This window comes from Nicotiana tabacum, chromosome 18 (assembly GCF_000715075.1).
Source record: "Nicotiana tabacum cultivar K326 chromosome 18, ASM71507v2, whole genome shotgun sequence".
Taxonomy (NCBI): Eukaryota; Viridiplantae; Streptophyta; class Magnoliopsida; order Solanales; family Solanaceae; genus Nicotiana; species Nicotiana tabacum.
This window is the reverse complement of record NC_134097.1, coordinates 5,030,569-5,050,866: the sequence shown is the minus strand read 5'-3', so window position 1 is coordinate 5,050,866 and position 20,298 is coordinate 5,030,569. Positions and strand designations below refer to the sequence as shown.

The window sequence follows — 20,298 nt, the reverse complement described above, 5'->3', positions numbered from 1 at the left end:
AGAAAAGTTACAAAATCAAGTACTGTATTGGATTATGAAATTCATACTTGATTATCTAAACAAGAGGGGAGAAATGCAGGGTAAGGCTGCGTACAATAGACTCTTGTAGTCCGGCCCTTCCCCGGACTCCGCGCATAGCGGAAACTTAGTGCACCGGGCTACCCTTTTATCTAAACAAGTGATTGTCAAATAATTCCTAGCAACAATTAGATATTACCTCTAGAATATCTCTTTTATGCAACAATGGCCTTATTTTTAATAAATAGTACAAATCAAATCAGGTAAAATATTTGTGAAAGTAATAAGGCATATGGAAAGCTCAGAAAATCAAGTTAAGAGTAGATTTCGAGAAGCCAAAGAGTTGCACTCAAGGAGGATGGTAAGATAAATTACAAAATCCATGAAGCTGTCTTTACTATACAAAAAGTTCTAGACTAAAACTATAAAGCATCACTTATTAGAGGACAGTAATCAGCATTCAAACCTGGTTATTGCAAAAGCATGTGAGGAGAAAACAAACAATCTTGAACTCAATTTTAGAAGAGGATTTGCTTCTCATGCACCATTGTTCATCTCAAGTGTATCACCTGACAAACTCGAAACAGTTGCAAATCTTTTGCTTCTTCTGTTCGAGCCCACAAAATTGAAGAGAAAAATGGAACTTAACACATACATGGAAAGACTCAGTTCCTTTAGGATTCGATATAAATCTCCGTGCAGCAACCTATGGTTGAGCTAATAAAAATTTCCACCAAGCTTGCTTCAACCAACTCAAACTGTACCAGGAAGTCAGCGCATTACCGGACTTTGAACTTCACCGTGTGTCCTAAGCAGGAAAGTAACTCTCAATTCAATTCCTGTCCTTAAGTGGTTCCCCAGTCTGCTGTAAAGTAAAGAGACAAAACTAACATGAATGTAGTAACTCTTCAACTTGGTACCTCAACAACCTCATTTTCACCATCACTATAATCTCCCCAACGCTTGGTTGCTTTCTCCTCAGGGGAAACAGAATTGCATGTTTCTTTTGAAGCAGCAATCTCATCAGATGGTGCAGCTGTATCTCCAGACTTTTCTCCATTTTCACATTGTGATTTGTCATCATCTTTAGGCATGTCAGATTGCAGTTTTTCCTCATCTTCTTCCTGATCCTGAGTGATCTGCTGACTTCCTGTGTCGGCTGTTACCAAACTACTGGAGGGTTCCATGTCGGTCCCATCAGCCTCTGCCATCTCGTGGTTTTCAGCAGCACCTTCCACAATTACAGCTGAAGGGGATTCTCCTGCCTCAACCGGAGAAACTGGAAGGTCATTTTGAGTCATTGGCATACCGTTCAAAGATGCTGGAGAACCATCTGGCGACACTGGTATGCTATTTGGTGATATGGCATATCCATTTGGTGAAACGGGCATACCATTTGGTGAAGCCATGTAACCATTTGGAGCGACCGGAAAGCCATTTGGAACCCATGGTTGACCAGGGACAAACTCGGCTGCATGTGGGTTCATGATTCGAAGAGTAGTGAAATGACTCGCATCTCCATTATGTTCACCATTGAGAAAAACAGGCTTGTTTCGTGGAACTCGATTTCCAGACCTACCATAGCCACCTGACAAGCGTGGGCCATACGGAACTCTTGCTGTTGCTGACTGATGTGGTGATCTACGAACAGGATTCACAGTAAGCAGAGGAGGGATATTCACAGGAGGGGGTAATATTCCTCCATGCTCCTTGAAACCTGCTGCTGGGATAGTGCCAAAAACTGGAACAGTAGATGGATTAAATGGAGGTGCAGCTGCCGAAAGTTTCTTGGCTGTTTCTTTTGCAGTCTCAGAATCACCTTGCTTGTCTGATTCAGTAGGCACAGTACTAGCATTTTCGGTAGGTTCATCATCATTCCTCTCTTCCATTGCAGCTTCTGCATTTGTAAGACTAGCATCCTTCTCTGTTGCAGAATCAGCAGCAGGTTCACAATCAGAAGAGGTGTCGGGGATTTTATCAGCTTTGCTTTCTGGCATATCGACTTTGGGAGTTACATTTGCATCAGTGGAAGAACCATCATTTTGGATCCCCGTAACCGAGCTATTTGCTGAGTCTACTCCTTTGTTTTTAGCAGTAGTCTTTACTTCTGAAGCTGTGACGACATCTCCTTCCTTCTCTCCAGAAGCATCAGTTTTTGTACTCTCCGAAGATTTGGCTGATACAAGTCCTTCTTCTTTACTTTGTTGAGGGTCATTGACTGCTTGATAGGTTTGTCCACCAGAATCATTATGTTGCTTCTCTTCACCGACTTTCTGAGCCTGCTCTCCATCACTGTTTCTCGCTGTTGTCGGCAGAGTTGAATCTGTTGCCACAGTCTCCTTGTTTTGTTCTGAACTATTGTCCTTTGGCAATTGCTCTGCCACTGCTTTTACAATTGTACCGGGTGGTGCTAAAGCAACTTCTTTGTAAGAGAATAGTTTTCCAGCTGCCTGAACGCTGATTGAGCTAACAATCGAATTGGTTTTGACAATTTGTTCTGTTGGAGAAGGGCTGATGGGTGCCGATTTGGGATTGGAAGCAGCTGGTGAAGAAGCACTGTTTAGCTTAGGGCTGAAACCAGCACTTTTCACAAACTTCTTTGAAGCAGGAGATGGTGTAGACGATGTTGTAGATTCATTTGGACTCGATCTTGGAGATGTAAAATTAGTGGCTTTACCTCGAGCTCTTGGTAAATGGGAAGCGTTCGTGAAGTTGGTGTTAAGTTTTGCAAGGTTAGGTCTCCTAGAACTAGAAAGCTTACGCGCCATCATTGAACGGCCTTTGGGTAAAGCCTCTTGCCATCCTTCCTCAGACGTATCCTCTTGTATCACGTCATCATTTTTCTCCACTAGTGTCTGTTCTACCAAAATGTGATCAGATTGCTTAGGTGTGGAGTCTGCAATCTGTAGTTCCTGTTTGTTGTCTAATTCAGACTTGTTCTCTTTATCACTGGAGTTCTCCACAACCGGAGTAGTTGGAGAAAGAAGTTCATCCTTCTCAAATTCATCCGTCGCTATTCCCCCATTTTGCCCTGCTTTGCCTTTAACCTGTACGATAGATGAGGAAATGTGGAGAAGATACTTCAGTTAAGTGAACTAAAAAAGAAAATGGTTGTGTATATTAGGGAATGCAGACGACAGAAGTCGAAACTCAAACCTTTGCACGAGCTTGCTTCTTTTGGGCTTCTCTAGCCTTCATCTCTGCATCTGGAGCAATGTAATCCAACAAGTCCGAGACACTACTTATATCAATGAGGAAAACAAAATTTTGATTAGCATATATAAGATGTCACACATTTCTTTTGTCTGGTTCTTCCCAAGAGTAACTAGAAAAAGAATGAAAGTATGGAATAGGAAAAAAGAACCCTAACAAATTTTTGCAAGATTACTTAAAAAAAATACTAATACTAATATAGTGAGTTTTTTCCTCCAACTATAACGAAATAATAAATGTAAAATTAGGAAAAGAAGAAAAAGAAAGAAAGGAGGATAAGAATATTACCTTAGATGGCCTTTGCTAGAGATAGAGGCATCGGGCTTTGGGGTACCATTTCGTGCAGCTTCTTGCTGCTCGAGAGCTTTGGACTCGAAATACTCAAGCCATGCAGCAGCATCCTGCAGAAAATTCTGAATAAGATTGACACGAGGATCATCATCGGGAACAAACTGAATGACCAGACTTACAAACTAACTTTTTACCTGAGTACGTAAATCATCAGGTCCAAGTTTAGCTTGTAGTATCTGAAGCGTAGTTTGTTCATGCTGAACACTTAAGGAATATGCTTCCATTAAAGAAAGAGCGATTGCAATAGCATGATAGCTGGCAGCAGTCTGGAGGAAACAAACATTTCGGTTAAAAATAAGATGCCAACGGGTTGATTTTCTAGACACTCAAAACATAATAATAGATAGAGAAGAGAAAGAAATTACTTGAATGTGGTCCGCTCCAAGAAGTCTCTGGTTACACTTAAGAGCCTCGTGAAGGTACCTAAGTGCAACATGGACATTTCCGAGACCTTCTTCCATCATTGCTACGTTTATGTATGTTGCAGCAGTATTTGGATGTGAAGGTCCACAAGTAAGATGCAAAAGATAGAGGGCACGATTGACATACCTGAATAGAGAAAAACAGGTATCAGTTTTTGTCATTAAACATAACGATGTGTTCTCATACAAGATGATGCAATGTCCTAGTTGTAAATGGCAGCCCGGTGCACTAAGCTCCCGCTATGCGCGGGGTCCGGGGAAGGGCCGGACCACAAGGGTCTATTGTAAGCAGCCTTACTCTGCATTTCTGCAAGAGGCTGTTTCCACGGCTCCAACCCGTGACCTCCTGGTCACATAGCAGCAACTTTACCAGTAACGTCAAGGCTCCCTTCAAGATGATGCAATGTCCTAATCGTAAAAAAATAATCACATGACTTTGAACACCAGAGTTTTCTGTGTGGGAGATAAGAGTCCACATACTTTAATGCCAACTCTGTGTGTTGAAGTCGGTAGTAGAAAACTGCTAAATCTCCATAACTCTTCATTGTATCTGGGTGGTCAAGTCCAAGTTCTCTTTCATTAATATCCAAAGCTTTTTGTTGATAAATAGTAGCCTGTTACGAGGAAACATTACAGATATAAGAGAGAAAATCACGATGCATACATGTTAAAGGAAACTAGTATAAGAAAATTAGTGTTGCATCCAGCGAAATAAATATAGTCAGACAATGCGACATGCTGAATTTCTGTAACAACGTTTTTTCCTGAAATAGAACACTCTGCTTCTAAAGCCAATTCAGAATCTAATTATAAACTAATACCTGATTAAAATCTCCGGTGTGGTAGAGTACCACAGCTAAGAGACTGTATGCACCAGCTGTCATTCGATGGTAAGGACCACAGACAGACACGAGTTTTGAGAGTGCCTTCACAATTAAAACAAATATCAGTTCGAGACCTTGAATGATATATCAAGACGTGCCATTCAACCACAACGAGTGTTACCTTAGTTCCATAGTTTACAGCATCCTCCAGTTTGCCTTTGTCGAGGGAAGTTTTTGATGATTCCAGCAGCGTACGCCCATCCGCTGACGAGCACGCAACATGCTGTTAAGGAAACATATACCATTGTTAAAACTTCCTGAAGTCCTCCTAATAATTCACATTCCACATCTAAAAATTGGAAACTAGTGTGTATACCTTGTACACGGGGACCATGCTTATGATATCCGACTTCTTGAAAGGAAATGGAGAGTCCACATCATAGTCTTTGGGAACAAGCTCAAGTCCTACCTGTAATAGTATTTGTTAGTACGGATAAGGAGAGTAAGACTTACTAAAGACAGGACACCGATTTCTTAGCATTCGAATTTGCATACCTTATGGCAAAGACCTCGAAGAATGGCAAATTTTCTAAGATCCTGCCGACTTTCATCCTTCCACTGCCACCCAAACCTCTTCGACAGAAAAGTTTCTATCCATTTCCATTTCAATTCATCATCTGAATCACCATTTTCGGCAGATGGCGTCCCGAGCAATAGATTTAAACAAGAAGCTATTGATGCAGCGACATTAGCAATATTATCAACTGCTGCCACGACAGCCTGCAGTATGTGTTTGTAAGCTCTAACGACCATCTCGTGAATACAAAGAGATTGCACATGAGGAAGCTTGTCTGCAAGTTCCACCTAACATCAGAAGCAAAAAAGGTTAGTAAAAGAAAGTAATGCTAAATATCAACCTTAGAAATTAAAATAAAACTTAGAAGTTGGAACAATATTTCTACCAAGAAGACATCAAAGAGAATAACAGTTCCCACTTTCCCTTCCCTCAACTCCTCTGTCGCTGTTCAATATTCTATAGAACAGGATTCTCAAAGAGCCTATTTACTGATTTAAAATAAGCCAATAGAAAAGAATTTAAGCTGTAACATGGAGTAAAGAAACTTGGTAAAATCTCTTTTTCGAGGAAAACTTGGTTTCTCTTGAAGCCAATTCTTATTCACATAAGACTCTCCAAAAGGATAAAAGCTAGAAAGGTCAGAGTTTCTGACTCTGCTAACGAGAGAGTTTTAAGGTATTGCTATTGCTGTTATGAGGCAGGTTAATCATATGGAGGGAAGTTGTCTCAAAAGACCAATCAAATCGGCGAACTTTGAGAAAGACAAAATATAATGAAAGGAAAGGATCCATATAGGTGATATCAACTTGCTGGGAATAAGGCGTAGTACTGTTGCTGCACTATTATTAGATCCTGATATAGCTAGGGTCCTTTCTAGTCTAATTCAATACTTGTTTGTCAATGCAAGAATAAGTGTCCGATTTAGAGCTATGTTGTGCGAACTCTTCAAATGCTGCCACACCCGTGTCGGATCCTCTAAAAATACAGTACATTTGGAAGATCCTACACGCACCCGGCGACATTTTTGGAGAGTCCGAGTAACATAGATTTAGAGAACTCCTAAGTTGTAGTTAATAGAAACCTATACTTCCCTTACTATAGAATATAGGAAAAATTAGGGGCTGGGGACTGCACTAATAAAGTTGGAAAGGACATTCTTTCATAGATTTATTGCACTAAATGTAAGGCCTGAAGCAATTACCACGCGCCCCAAGGAGCACATTTGCAAACCCCTGGTGTGCATGAAATCTGTCAGTGTCCTTCCATCGACAGGTGAAAGCTCCAGCGACCCGAAATCAGCAACCTTTCAGAAGTTCAAATATTGCAACCAGCAAGCGTTAGTTCAATTTTGAAGCAGGATAGACATGCAAAGTATATAGAGGCACACTAACCAGTTTTGGAAGGGCAGTATCAGCGTAGTATTTATGTGCCATATCGATCAACTCATCAGGTGACTGACAAAATAAACAGAACCAGAACTTAGTTTTAAGAACTGGATATGATCACCTCTTGCAAAAGTTACTTGTAACAACAAAAATTGCTACACACCTTAAGGTGAAGACCAGTTTCTGATTCCTTTAGGCGCAAATATGCTGCTTCAGGTAGCACCTTTTTCCAAAGAATCTCTGTTTCCTCATCTTGTTTCTCTAGTTCTTTCTTGTTAGTGTCACTTGAAGAAACTTCCTTTCCTGAAATCTTGTCATCCGATTTCTTCTTAATATCCTTCAGCAGGCCACCATGCTTCCCAAGACCCTTTACCGCTGGCTCTACTTTAGCTTCTTCAGCTTTTTTTGACTCAGCTTTCCCGGAGGCCTGATTTTGCAAATGTTGCACCCAACATGCACCCAACTCCCATCTAATAGATTTCAGTTGTTTGCTTTCTTCTTCCTGTAATTTGTGCAAGCTTTCACCGAGCACCTGGCTTACTAAAGACTTAGCAGCCACAACGTCTTCGACATCTGCACCGTGTAATTTATGGACTTGGCTAGATGACTGAGGTGTTGATGACTTGTGCAATAGCATTCTCAAGCTGCACCAAAATGAAGAATACAGTTAGGAAAATATTTCATGAAAATCAGAAACAATTGGCTGAAGTACATACATTAATCTGATGACTTCTTTCATTTTTGGCCCGGGGCCCAAAATAAATACAGGCAGTAGCCCTACAACAACAACAACATACTCAGTACAATCACACAAGTGGGGTTTGGGGAGGGTAGTGTGTATGCAGACCTTACCCCTACCTGGAGAGGTAGAGAGGTTGTTTCCGATAGACCCTCGGCTCAAGAAAAGGTGAAAAGAGAGGGAAAGGAAGAAGACGAAGAAGAAAGAAAGAATAGGGGGACAAATGACGATAAGGAAAAGGGGGAAAAGACAACTACAGCAACAACAATAACAACAACAACAAAACAAGAAGTAAAAGAAAAAGTAGCATCAAATAGTAACAAACAGGAAAATACGAAACACGGAGTGAACGAAACAATAAGCAAATACTAGAGGTCAAAGAATACGAAAAAAAAACAAGAGAGCTACTAATACTACTAAAAAGAACGGGGAACTCTCGACTACCTACTAGCCTACAACCCTAATCTTCGACCTCCACATCCTTCTATCCCGAGTCATGTCCTCGATGAGCTGAAGTAGCGTCATGTCCTGCCTAATCACCTCTCCCCAATACTTCCCCGACCTACCTCTACCCCTTCTTAGCCCTGCCACGGTCAACCTCTCACACCTCCTAACAGGAGCATCCGTACTCCTACCCTGCACATGCCCGAACCATCTCAGCCTCAACTCCCGCATCTTGTCCTCCACGGGGGCCACTCCTACTTTGTCCCGAATAACTTCGGTCCTAATCTTATCTCTCCTTGTATGCCCACACATGCATCTCAACATCCTCATTTCTGCTACTTTCATATGTTTGAACATGGGAGTTCTTTACTGGCCAACACTCAGCCCCATACAACATAGTAGGTCTAACCAGCACTCTGTAGAACTTACCCATAAGTCTTGGTAGCACCTTCTTATCACACAAAACACTGGATGAGAGCCTCCATTTCATCCACCCCGCACCGATACGGTGGGAGACCTCATCATCAATCTCCCCGTTACCTTGAAATATAGACCCGAGATACTTGAAACTACCCCTCCTCGGGATGACTTGGGTATCAAGTTTCACATCCACGTGCGCTTCATAAGTCTCGTCACTGAACTTACACTCCAAGTATTCTGTTTTGGTCCAACTTAACTTGAAACCTTTAGACTCTAGGGTCTGTCTCCAGACCTCCAGCCTCGCGTTAACCCCGCTTCTCGTCTCATCAATCAGCACTATGTCATCGGCAAATAACATGCACCATGACACCTCCCCTTGAATGTGCCGAGTCAGCACATCCATCGCCAGAGCAAATAAGAACGGGCTAAGAGTCGATCCCTGGTGCAACCCCATCACTACTGGAAAGAGATTCGAGTCACCTCTCATTGTCCTCACCCAAGTCTTAGCACCATCATACATGTCCTTGATTATCCTAGTGTATGCTACCGGAACGCCGCTAACCTCCAAATATCTCCGCAAAACCTCACTCGGGACTTTATCATACGCCTTTTCTAGGTCTATAAACACCATGTATAGGTCCTTCTTTCTCTCCCTATACTGCTCTACCAATCTCCTCACCAGATGAATGGCTTCCATAATCGATCGCCCCGCCATGAATCCAAACTGATTCAAATACAGGCAGTAGCCCAAATATCCAAAATATATGCACTGACTATGTATATGATATGTATATTATATGTACATTTATGTATATTTATCTATATTATATGTATATTTAAACGTAATATACAAAACATATACATTTGCCAGCTATTATTGTTTTGGGCGGCCCAAGAAATTATCCCTTAATCTTATTGGTATCTGATTCTGGTTAACTCAACTGACCTGTTAACATTTAATGCATTGGCACCTCCCTCCGCCTGGTCATCAATTTCAATGTCCTGAGGAATGGGATTAGACCCCCAGTTCACCTCAGCTGCAACTTTTACAATAGCTGTGTAGCCACAGTGTCTAACAACCACTACACCCAAGGTACAAGTATCCTACAAATAAAAACGAAAAAATAACATCATAAGATAAACAAAATCTACTTGCAGATAAATGACGAAAGAGAAAACAAATTTATATTCAAACTGACATGAACTGTAGCACTCTCATCTGCAGTTATGCCTTTTAACAAATTTCTCTTTGCAAGCTCCTCCGCGGACATGCTCAGGACCTGATTCCCATCATTTTTGTTGTCCAATTTCTTGCTTGCATCTGAGATGTCTTTTGTCACACTGATTAGAAGATCTCCAATTCTTTCCTCGTATGAACTGGACTGATTTGTTCCATTTTGGCTGTTGTCCGCTAGATGCTTTATGGCAGCAACAGCTTTGAGAACTGACACATCGACGAATAGACTGTGAAGTAAAAACGCTTTCCTATCTCGTATTTGCCTTTCTTCCGCCGTTTTACAAGGCATAGCTGCAAGAATAGCAAATTCCTTTGCCCATGGCCTATGATCATGTTTGCCATCTCTTCCTTGTCCACCTCCATTTCCTCCCCAATTCTCATCTTCCATCGGAAGTGGAGGAAAAGTAGCTGGATTGTCAGTAACAAACGGAGGGACAACCCATGTGTTCGCTCGAAAACCATAAGGAAGGTTCCCAAACTGTAAGAAAAGATAACCATTCTTGAGCATTCATTGTTTTTTACATTCTTGAAACCAAGATAATCTCAAATGTTACTAACCTTATTGTGCTCGGTGAAAGCTTTCATGAGAGCCTTGTATGCCTGGAACAAACAAACAGTTAACAATGAAATGGAATATATAGTCATTGCCACTAGGTGAAATCTAGATCTCAAAAATGGAATAAAATGAGCTAATTTCGAAATCCTCTATTTTTACCCACCTGCAGATACCGCAATTGCGAACTCTTGTTCGCAATTGTGCAGCTCGCAAATGTAAACCGCATGGCCGCGAATGCAAAATGGCCTTGGAGCCTCAGATGTCGCAAAGCGACACATACATGTATATATATGCTATATATTGACTCTTCTTGGCTTCTTTATAGGTTTACTTCTTTATATTTTAACCTCTTTTAGTGAAAATTCTAGCTCCGCCACTGGCCACTACATACTGAACCTTTGTAGGTTCGATAGACGATAAAAGTTTTAAGAAAACACATTCTTACTCACAGCATCAAAAACTCGACTTAATTGTTGCAATAATCCAACCAAAGAGTGACACAAAAGAGCGCGTTTTCCAGCAGGATAGAAACCCGTCTGAGAAGCAACAATGGTTGTTGGCTTGCCACTGCAAATCCGGACCTGTAATATATTTCAAGAATCATTATTCAAAACAATGACTCCATATAGATAGAGTTCTAAAATTTAAGAACCCTCACTATTTGCAAACCTTGCCACATTATATTTAAAACAAAGAAAGCTCACATCTATTTGGAAAAAATCATCTTCTGTTTTATCCTCAAGGAATGGTCGACTTGATCTCCTAATATCTGCATAAATCAAACAACAAATTACCAACAACAACAACAAACCCAGTGTAATCCCGCAAGTGGGCCTGAGAAGGGTAATGTGTACGCACACCTTACCCCTACCTAGAAGGTAGAGAGACTCTCCCGTGCATTTCCAGATCCAATAAATTGAACTATTTATTTCTTTGCACCCCATTTTAAAAACAATAGAAAGGGTATTCTTCTCAACTTTTTAATAACTTGAAGATGTAACCTTTAACTCTACATTTTCACTAATTTCACAAATTAAAAAAACTGAAACGAAAAGTTGAAGACTTTTTTGTTAATCAAATAATAAAAAAAACACTCCCTTCATTCTAGTTTATATCACACTATTTTTTTATTTCTCCATTCAACAAAGAATAACATATTTTTATAATTAAAAAATAATTTAACTTCAAATTTTTCATTTTATCCAAAACAAAGAGATGACGTATTTAATATTACAAGTTTCAAAAATCTTTCCTTTCAATCTTATATACAGCATTGAGTCAAAGTATGTCACATGAACTGAAAAACGGATGAAGCATATATAGCATAAACCCAATAATGAAAATTAGTAAACTTAGTTACATATTACAAAAAAAATATAGAATTAAAATTTAAAACTCACATTGGATTGGAGGGGTGAGATGAGCAAAGGAGAAAAAGTCATAAAACTGTCCCAACCGGGGTGGGGGACACATCATTGCTGGGTCGCCTTTCTCCGCCGAGTCGCCGGCGTCTTCGCCGCCGCATACGGCGGTGGCATCTGGTTTCGACGGCTTGGCCTTAGGTGAACCGGCCGCCTTTTTCGGTTCCTGGCTTTTGGGCTTGCTTGATTTTGATTCGGCATTTTCTGGACCGGGTTCGGTTGAACCGGTTCGGCCGGTCGGTTTGGGTGAAGAAGATGAACCGCCGAAAGAAGTGGTGCAGGCCACTATGTCCAGAAGTCTTCTAATATGAGCCACTGATTGTTCTTCTGTATAATCCTCTGCACAATAAATAAAATAAAAGAAAATTTAATTAGATTTTAATACTTTGAAAGTTATGAAAATTATATTTATATTGAAATATGAATAGTGTCATACTAAGTATAAAAAGAAATGTCATATAAAATAAGAAAGTTACATTATGTTAATTAATGCTAGCATATTTTTTGTATTTAATTAGATTTTAATACTTTGAAAGTTATGAAAATTATATTTATATTAAAATATGAATAGTGTCATACTAAGTATAAAAAGAAATGTCATATAAAATAAGAAAGTTACATTATGTTAATTAATGCTAGCATATTTTTTGTGTAACACTAATGCAAGCCAAAGGCGGACCTATGAGTAATATTTAGGGGTTATCGAATGTCATAAACTTCGGCAGAAATCTTGCATATATATATTAGTATCTATGAACGTGCGTTGCACATTAATAATGACACGTGATAATTTAAATATTTATTTATAAGAAGGAACAATACAATTTCATTAATGAGAGAAATTTTATGTATAATAAAACAACAATCATTTAAATGCCGAAAAATATTATTACATTAGCATAATACATGAATTTAAAATAAAAAGGACATCATCAAAACTTACACAAAACGATCAATTTTGTCAAGTTAGTTAGATAACTATATATTATAGTTTAAAAGTATTTAATATGATGGTATCTTAACGAACACTTCTTTGTGGATAATAATTATTTGTGTATGTTTCCTCGTAATGCGTTGGTTGCTCTGTCTTAACCAGAACTCTTGTTGTCGATCTTGATATCCCTCTTGAAAGTGTAACATACAGTTGTTCATGCAAGAAAACATATTGCGGTAAATATAGTCCAATATTTATGATGTTTGTCCTTATGCTTTATTTATTAGTGCAAAACATAAACATACTAAAAATTATTTTCACACAAATTTAAAATGATATTCCTTAGTTTCGTAAGACGGAAGTTTAATTGAGGGATACGAATATACTTAGTAGCACATTAGCCAATATCATAATTTTTGCATCTATGACGTTATTGTCAAAACTTCTATATACCATATGTGTGCTATTACATAAGTTATTTAGCGTATCTAAGTTTTTCAGTAGCATGTCGGACATATGTTTTCTTCAAAATTAACCTATATACAATGAAAGATCAATTTTAACTTAGTATATTATATATACCGTGACTCTAACATACGTAAGAAATAAGAAATTTGACAACAAACATGTATGGTAGAATACCATTTGGTATTAAAGTATTTAAGTATTCTTCTTTGTAGTAATTATTGGTATCATTTTCTGCTGAGTCAAAAATTAAAAAATATTTTATTTTTACTATAAAATTTTGCAATCAACCTTTTATTTAGTTGATCGAAATATTCATTTCTGCTAGTTAAGATTCTTTTTTAATTCTATCATGCAATTTGCACAAAATCTAATGATAGAAATATTTCTCTTATTAAATGCACTACTATTACCATTGGGATTGATAATCAAATGTTCAGGAAGAACCAAATCATATTTTATTGGATGCTCTTCTTCATTTCCGACACGAAGCAAAAAGATACTGGATACTGGATCTATTCTTACTTTATATTTCTTGTCAGTTGAATCTTTTTTGTTTGATGCCAGAGTATAACTTTGGCAAGCTAGCTTTTAAAGTCTCGGCTTTTGTCGATTTTGAAACTACTGGTATTACTTGACAAAAATCACATTCCAAACCATTAATTTTTCACAAATGATTCATTAATATCCAATATATTTCTAGAACTCCGGGCAATTATTTCGATCGTTTGACACTTAGCTATAAGTGCTTCATCCCATATTATCGATTTTGCTTTCCTTATAAATTTAGCACAATTGCTCTGATTTGATATATTTGTGATAGTTATTTAAGTTGTTTGAAGATGTATATCAAATCTAAAGTGGGTGGCCTCACAATAAAATCGTTGTTGGTACACCACTTGCTATTATTGCTAACAATGTCATGTCTCTTGATATGATACTTGCAAGTAATTCATGACATTGAAATATTATTTCGATTCCGCTGGAGGCATCTACAAAGAATAATTTCGTTATACCAGAGTCGACTCTTTATAATATAGTTTTGAAAGCTTGTTCTTGTTTAGGATATAGCCTTGATTGTGCTTCCTCATATACTTGTATAGCATTTTGATTCTTAATAATATACTACATTTTTACTTTGTGTTCTAATGCTCTTTTTATGGAATAAATTTATATACCCTAAGATTTTTTTTAACTTGAATAAGAATTTTACTCATATGATGAATTTAAGAAATAATTGAATTGGATTCTTTTGCTAAATAATTAATTAAAAGATTTAATTATTTGATTTTAACATAAAAAATAATTTATTCTATGTTGATTCAGATCTTAATATTTGTTCATCTCTTGTTTTGAATATTTAATCTTAATTATAATTTTATCCACCATAAATTTTATTTTCAAAGAGTAAAAGATTGATAAGATATTTCACTTTTAGATCTTTATGATTGTAGAATCATTAGTGGTATTGACTCTTACCAACCTTTTTTTTCTCTTTCTCGCACATTTATATTCTTAAATATTTTCTTAGTTGTTGTTTAGTAATTGAGTATTTTTCAATATTACACGAAAAATTGATTAAAAAATATTATTTGAGTAGAAAAATAGTTCAGATATAAAATAAAATATATTATTGTGGGGATATTATTTTCTCAATTTCAACTCTTTATGCAGTCTATTTAATATTACTTTTATTTTTTCTTTGTATTGGACATTATGTAGTGGTAATGTATTGCCAATACGAAGGATTCTTATGAAATTAATTTTATTAAAACTTCCTACATATTTGTAATGAGAATTTAATAGACAAAGTTTTATTAATTTAAAATCTTAAATATTAAAAATTGGCATAGAAGGTATTATAGTCCAAAAAATAGGTTATTGCAGTAATGTCTTTTCCCTATGAGTTCTTTTGTTTCATATTTTAGGGCTATTTTGATGTATTAATATTATATTTATGATTTTATAATAATATATGCTCTCATTTTTTCTAAATGGATTTGGACAATATAATACATTCTCAAATTAAATTAGTAATTGGACATTATAATACGTTTTTAAATTAAATTAGTAATAGAAATTTTTAAGAAGTATATCCTAAGCCCGAGAGTAATTATATTAATAGGATTCCTAAAGGTAATCATGTATGATTCCTAATGTGTAGTATTATATCCTAAAACTAATAGTATTATAAGGCTAATATCTACAATTCCGGTTATATCCTTTTATCATTAATTATTATGCTTAATATTATAAGGTTATTTTTGTAAACCAACATTGTATTTATACTTTTATAATAATATAGATATATACTGAATATCATTATATAAATAACTTGGCATCCTGAACATTAAAAACTTTTATGAGGCATTGGTTGAGGTGAATAGTGATGCCTCTGTCACGTTAAAATTCTACGTGCTCGTTGCCACAAATTATGACATAAACTCAATCACTTGGGCCATCTTAGGTTTGGACTTACATTCTTGACTGCAATGCTCCACTACAAACTCATGCAGTTAGTTATTTTAGAAAATATATGAGTATTCACATTTATTTTTTACGAAAAATTATTAGTGACCGCAACATTATCTTTCATGACTTTAGGTAACATTGTTTTGAAAATTTCAAAATTTAACAAAAAAGAAGCGGCAAAAGATCTTTAGACTCAACACATTAATCCTTCAAGAAATTAAAAACTAACTTTGAGTTTGCACATTTGGCTTTCGAAAACTTCAAAGTATAGTTTTCAAAAATATATGCCGCCCAAAAATTTTGAACCTAAAATTGTTATAAAGATTTCAAAAGGATCGTTTGGTTGGAAACAAGTTATCCTAGGACTAATTATCTCGGATTTAGTTATTTGGGGATTGCTATTTCATCATTCTATATGGATAAAATTAATACCACAATATCGGAATAACTAATCTCCGGATTAGTTATACCGTGATTTTATTTCAATCAAACGTGGGATAAATTCATCTCAAATTTAATCTCGGGATTAGTTATCTATTATCCCTCGTACCAAACGAGCCCTAAAGGTGTAGCTATTACTTTTTTTGACAAATTATACTGCATATATAAATTAAATATTACTCTTTATATATATATATTTTCGCATTTTGTTAGTACTGCATATCAGGTGGGACCGAAAGCATAGAGAATAGTACCTTCGACCAGGCTGAGGTGGCACGGTTTGAGCGAAACAATCTCCACTGTATCTTTTAGCCTTGTTCCTCGCACCTGTCCCTTTCCAAAATGGCACCATTATTTTCTATTTATCTATATAAAAAAGAGTTTAACCATTTAAATTTTTAAAATTTATCATATTAAGTAAAACTTAATTACAGATATAATTATTTACATTAATAAAGTTTTGATTACTTAGAAAGTATGATAATAAACTTACTATAATGTTAATCAACATTGATTCGTATAAATTAATTTTATTACTGATATTTGATAGTATAATATAATTCCTTACCAGGAAACGAGAGAACTCTGAGAATAAAAAGTGAAAGATATAATTTTTAAAATAAATAACATTTGATATTCTGCACTTCAATATAGTATGAGAGTAGTAGGAGTTTAAAAATGCTTCAAAATATTTTAACATTTATAATTTAAAAATTTAGAAACATTTGAAATATAATCAAATACTAACCATTTAGGTTGAAAAACCATAGTGTTGTCGTGTTGATACCTAACGCAGTAAAACAGATACCTTGCCTTTTTATTTGGATAAAATTATGGTTTAATAAACACAATTATATTTTAACCACTTAATTTTCATAAAGCTCTTTACATCAATCATTTTCTTTAATATTAATTTGTAACAAATTGAACCTAATTATACAATTTTTTATTATTATTTTACTCTAGCAAACTTGTTTCTACAATTAAATGGCTCAGTGCCACATGATAAAGCAAATTTTTTTGGTTGCATTTTTTCCAAAAAATGAATTATTTTCTGAATGGAAGATGAAAATGACATGCAATATCTAATTTAAGAGTAAAATATCCAAAAGAAAAGAAAATAAATTATAAAATGTTACCTCATGTGACAAGGAGTAATTGGTCACGTGACATGTCTCCACATTGACGGCTAAGAGCTTTCTCACATCTAAGATCTTGTCCGTTGATATTCCCTAAAGTCAACGATTGTAATTTTGACAAAAGTCATATACGTGCACCATATTATTCTCTTCCAACTACCGTTAATTTTCTTTTCCTTTTTTCAACGAACTACCGTTAAAAATTAACTGTCATTGTAACTTTACCTTAAGCAACACTTGCGAATCTTCAGGTGTTCCCACCGTTATCTCTATAACGTTTGGCAAAACTGTAATTCAAGAATTAACACCGGCAAAGTTATAAAAGAAAATACAGTAGAAAAGCCAAATAAATAAATAAATATATTAATATATATAGTCGTTGCATGAACAATGATTTCGTTTCGAGATTTAAATTATATACCCTGACAATAGAGAATTTTTTACTACTAATATAGTTTAACAAGTAATAACAATTGAGTTAGTCTAGAGTGTTCATAACAGTAGTATTGACATGTAGTCTTGCTTTCTGTTGGTAGTAGGTTTTTATGACTAACCGTTGTTTTCTTTCATTGTTGATCACCTTACTATCTTGTTATTTTTATTCTGCTTGTATACGGCTTTTTGGTACTGTCCCTTCTTATCTATATTTTTATTAATGTAGTGCTTATGCTTTCTTGAGCCGATGGTCTATTGAAAACATTCTCTTTATCCCTACAAGGTAGGGATAAGGTCTGCGTACACACTACCCTACCCAGACCCTACAGTGTGGGATAATACTGGGTATGTTATTGTTGTTGATTTTATGATTGTAACTAATTAATATTTATTATAAATATTTTGTTTACCTTATCAAAAACTTATTTCTTTTCATATTTTTACACAATCAGTGTATATAACCTAAACACTTATAAAAAGTTGGCATGTGGTAGGTGAATTTTTGAAGTGATGAGATAGCTTGAACCGCGAAGTAATATTTTAATATAACGTGGTGGACTTGAGAAGAAATAATTTTAAAAATTATTTTATTCATAAATTAGGAGTTCAAGTGTAATTGAATTAAAAAAAAATATTGCAATTTTACTGCAAACTACATTGGTTTAGAAAAAGAAGACATAAAAAGTTAGAAACATGACTAATTTGGAAACTTACTAAACATGAAGAAAAATGTAAAAGATGGTAAAACTCCATAGTAAAACAATTTATTCAAGTCATTGATTAAAATTTTGATAAATAGGAAAAGACAAAGGGAAAAAGCCATGAAAATCTATTCAAGATAATAAGATAAGGTAGATAGCACAAATACCTTTCTCTTCTTTCTTCTTCTTCTCCCCCTTAACTTTGTGTGGCTTATTTTTTCCAGTTTTAGGAGCCATTATTTCTCTTCCTCAAACTTCCCAGTAAAACGCGGCGTGTTCGAATTCTTTTCCAATAAAATCTTACACAAATGAATAACACTAGCAATACACAAAGAATTTCAAATTCCCATATATTCACATGAGGAATAAGAATAATGAAAATCCATTTTCATATATATCAAGAAAATGCAAATGGAAGCTTTTTATTAGTAGAAGAGAACTTAAAAGAAGCAAGATAAGAAGAATATTATGAATGAAAAATTAAGGTAAGGGAAAGAATAAGACTATGATTTTTTTTTTTGTTTTGTTTTTTCACTTTGTTGTTCTTGAGAGTATAACTAAGAGGATATAGGAAAAGAGAGAAATAGGAGAAAAATAAAGAGGGGTTTTATTTTTTTGGAGATAGGATAAGGTAATACACAATCCAACCCATAGCCTAAGAGCTTTTAGCATTTTTCTTGTTTGTACATGGTATGTATATCAGAAGAATGTAAGGCTGGCAATTTCAGACCTCTCATTTCTCTTCCATTCTTCTTCTCTTTCTTTCTTTCTTTTCCATTTGTGAGTTTTATTTTTTGTCATTAAGTGGACTAGAAGCAACTATATTACTCAAGAAAATGTTAAAAATCTTGTTATCATCTTCAAACTTTTTGACCAATCACTTAAAAAACTGAAATAAGGTACAAATTTAATTAATCTAAATAGCCACACACCTAATCTCTTAAACTAAAAATAGCCGATGCATATATAATATATGTATAATATATGTATAACTATGTATAATCTATGTTTACCGGCTAGAAAAAGTAAATAGTGAATCTGGCCAGCTATTTGTGTAACAAGCTCGTAGCTAACAATATTTTTAGATAATGTGTCGCTAATTGAATTTTTTCTGTTTAGCTGCAGAATTTGTCAGTCGTTAATTTCTATTTTTGTAGTAGTGAATTTTTTTCCACATAGGTTTCGGGAGTTGGAAGTGTGTGAGATCATTTTATTTAAAAGTCGTAACCTGTTATAAAGAGTTAACTTTTATTTACTTAACTATTTTCCATAATACACCCATTCACTCGGACTTGATTCTTTTTTATGAGTCAAATATGCGTAAAACTTTTTTTATTTTATAATAAGTAACGGTAAGACTTAAACTCAGGACTTCTGTCTTCTCTCAATCTACTATATTGAAAGGCGTGACCTTATCATTTAAACAATATATAAGCTATTTGATAGAGCATATTCTTATTTACTTAATTATTTCTTAAAAAAGAAGTTGAAAAAAAAACAGTTCAATTTGGCTTTGGTTTAGAGTATAAGAGGTTTATTTTGAAATAGTAGATTTTAAGGGTTTAATCTAATGCCACGTTATATAGATAATTTGGTTCTGAAGACACATTTACGTGTAAGCACCAACATTTCTTCCCTTTTTTTTCCTTCGTTTCTTTTAATTGAATAAGTTATACTAATAAATACTAGCAATGTAATAAAATTTTTATGTTATTACGTATTCGTATAGTTGAACTAGCTATAACATATTATTATTCTCCTTCTTGGTATCAAAAATAACTCTTAACTTAAGTTGATAGTGTAAAAATTATTACTATTATTAGTGCACAGAATTGAACTAATTAATTCATTGGTCATAGTTAAGAAATGAGAAAGGGTTCGCTTTTAATACAAATTGTTCCATTTGAGCATAAGTGGCAAATTTGAGTGCCAAATAGGATTTGAATTAACATTCAATTAAGTAACATAATTAACGTGGCCAACCCTATGTAAGCTGTGTTTTCCCTCTTTTTGTCAGACCTATAGTTTTTCTCATTCTCGGTATTTTTAAAGTGAGAAAATAGATATGTAATGATAGGCTCTTTTTTTTTGACTTATAGCTTGT

The 20,298-nt window shown here is 35.2% G+C and overlaps 1 protein-coding gene across 4 annotated transcripts; it reads right to left on the bottom strand.

The window, feature by feature from the left end:
• Window positions 1–343: 343 nt before the first annotated feature.
• On the bottom strand, window positions 344–18,975 carry LOC107776855 (protein REDUCED CHLOROPLAST COVERAGE 2). 4 transcript variants are annotated; one of them, XM_075236550.1, is made up of 24 exons: window positions 18,362–18,975; window positions 17,284–17,345; window positions 17,059–17,151; window positions 16,174–16,252; window positions 11,587–11,946; window positions 10,891–10,955; window positions 10,636–10,767; window positions 10,189–10,230; window positions 9,593–10,108; window positions 9,340–9,497; window positions 6,954–7,434; window positions 6,797–6,859; window positions 6,607–6,708; window positions 5,384–5,692; window positions 5,205–5,297; window positions 5,010–5,111; window positions 4,826–4,930; window positions 4,485–4,618; window positions 3,948–4,131; window positions 3,717–3,848; window positions 3,520–3,632; window positions 3,175–3,256; window positions 939–3,065; window positions 344–826 (listed from the first exon to the last, which is right to left on the bottom strand). In XM_075236550.1, exons 1-24 carry the CDS (start codon window positions 18,429–18,431, stop codon window positions 815–817), a joined length of 5,616 nt encoding a protein of 1,871 aa, XP_075092651.1. In that variant the 5' UTR covers window positions 18,432–18,975; the 3' UTR covers window positions 344–814. The 4 variants fall into 4 exon arrangements, with proteins under 4 accessions (XP_075092651.1, XP_075092650.1, XP_075092652.1 ...); XM_075236549.1 differs by having other exon boundaries at window positions 3,520–3,644; window positions 16,174–16,246; window positions 18,362–18,953; XM_075236551.1 differs by having other exon boundaries at window positions 16,174–16,246; window positions 18,362–18,953.
• Window positions 18,976–20,298: the final 1,323 nt, after the last annotated feature.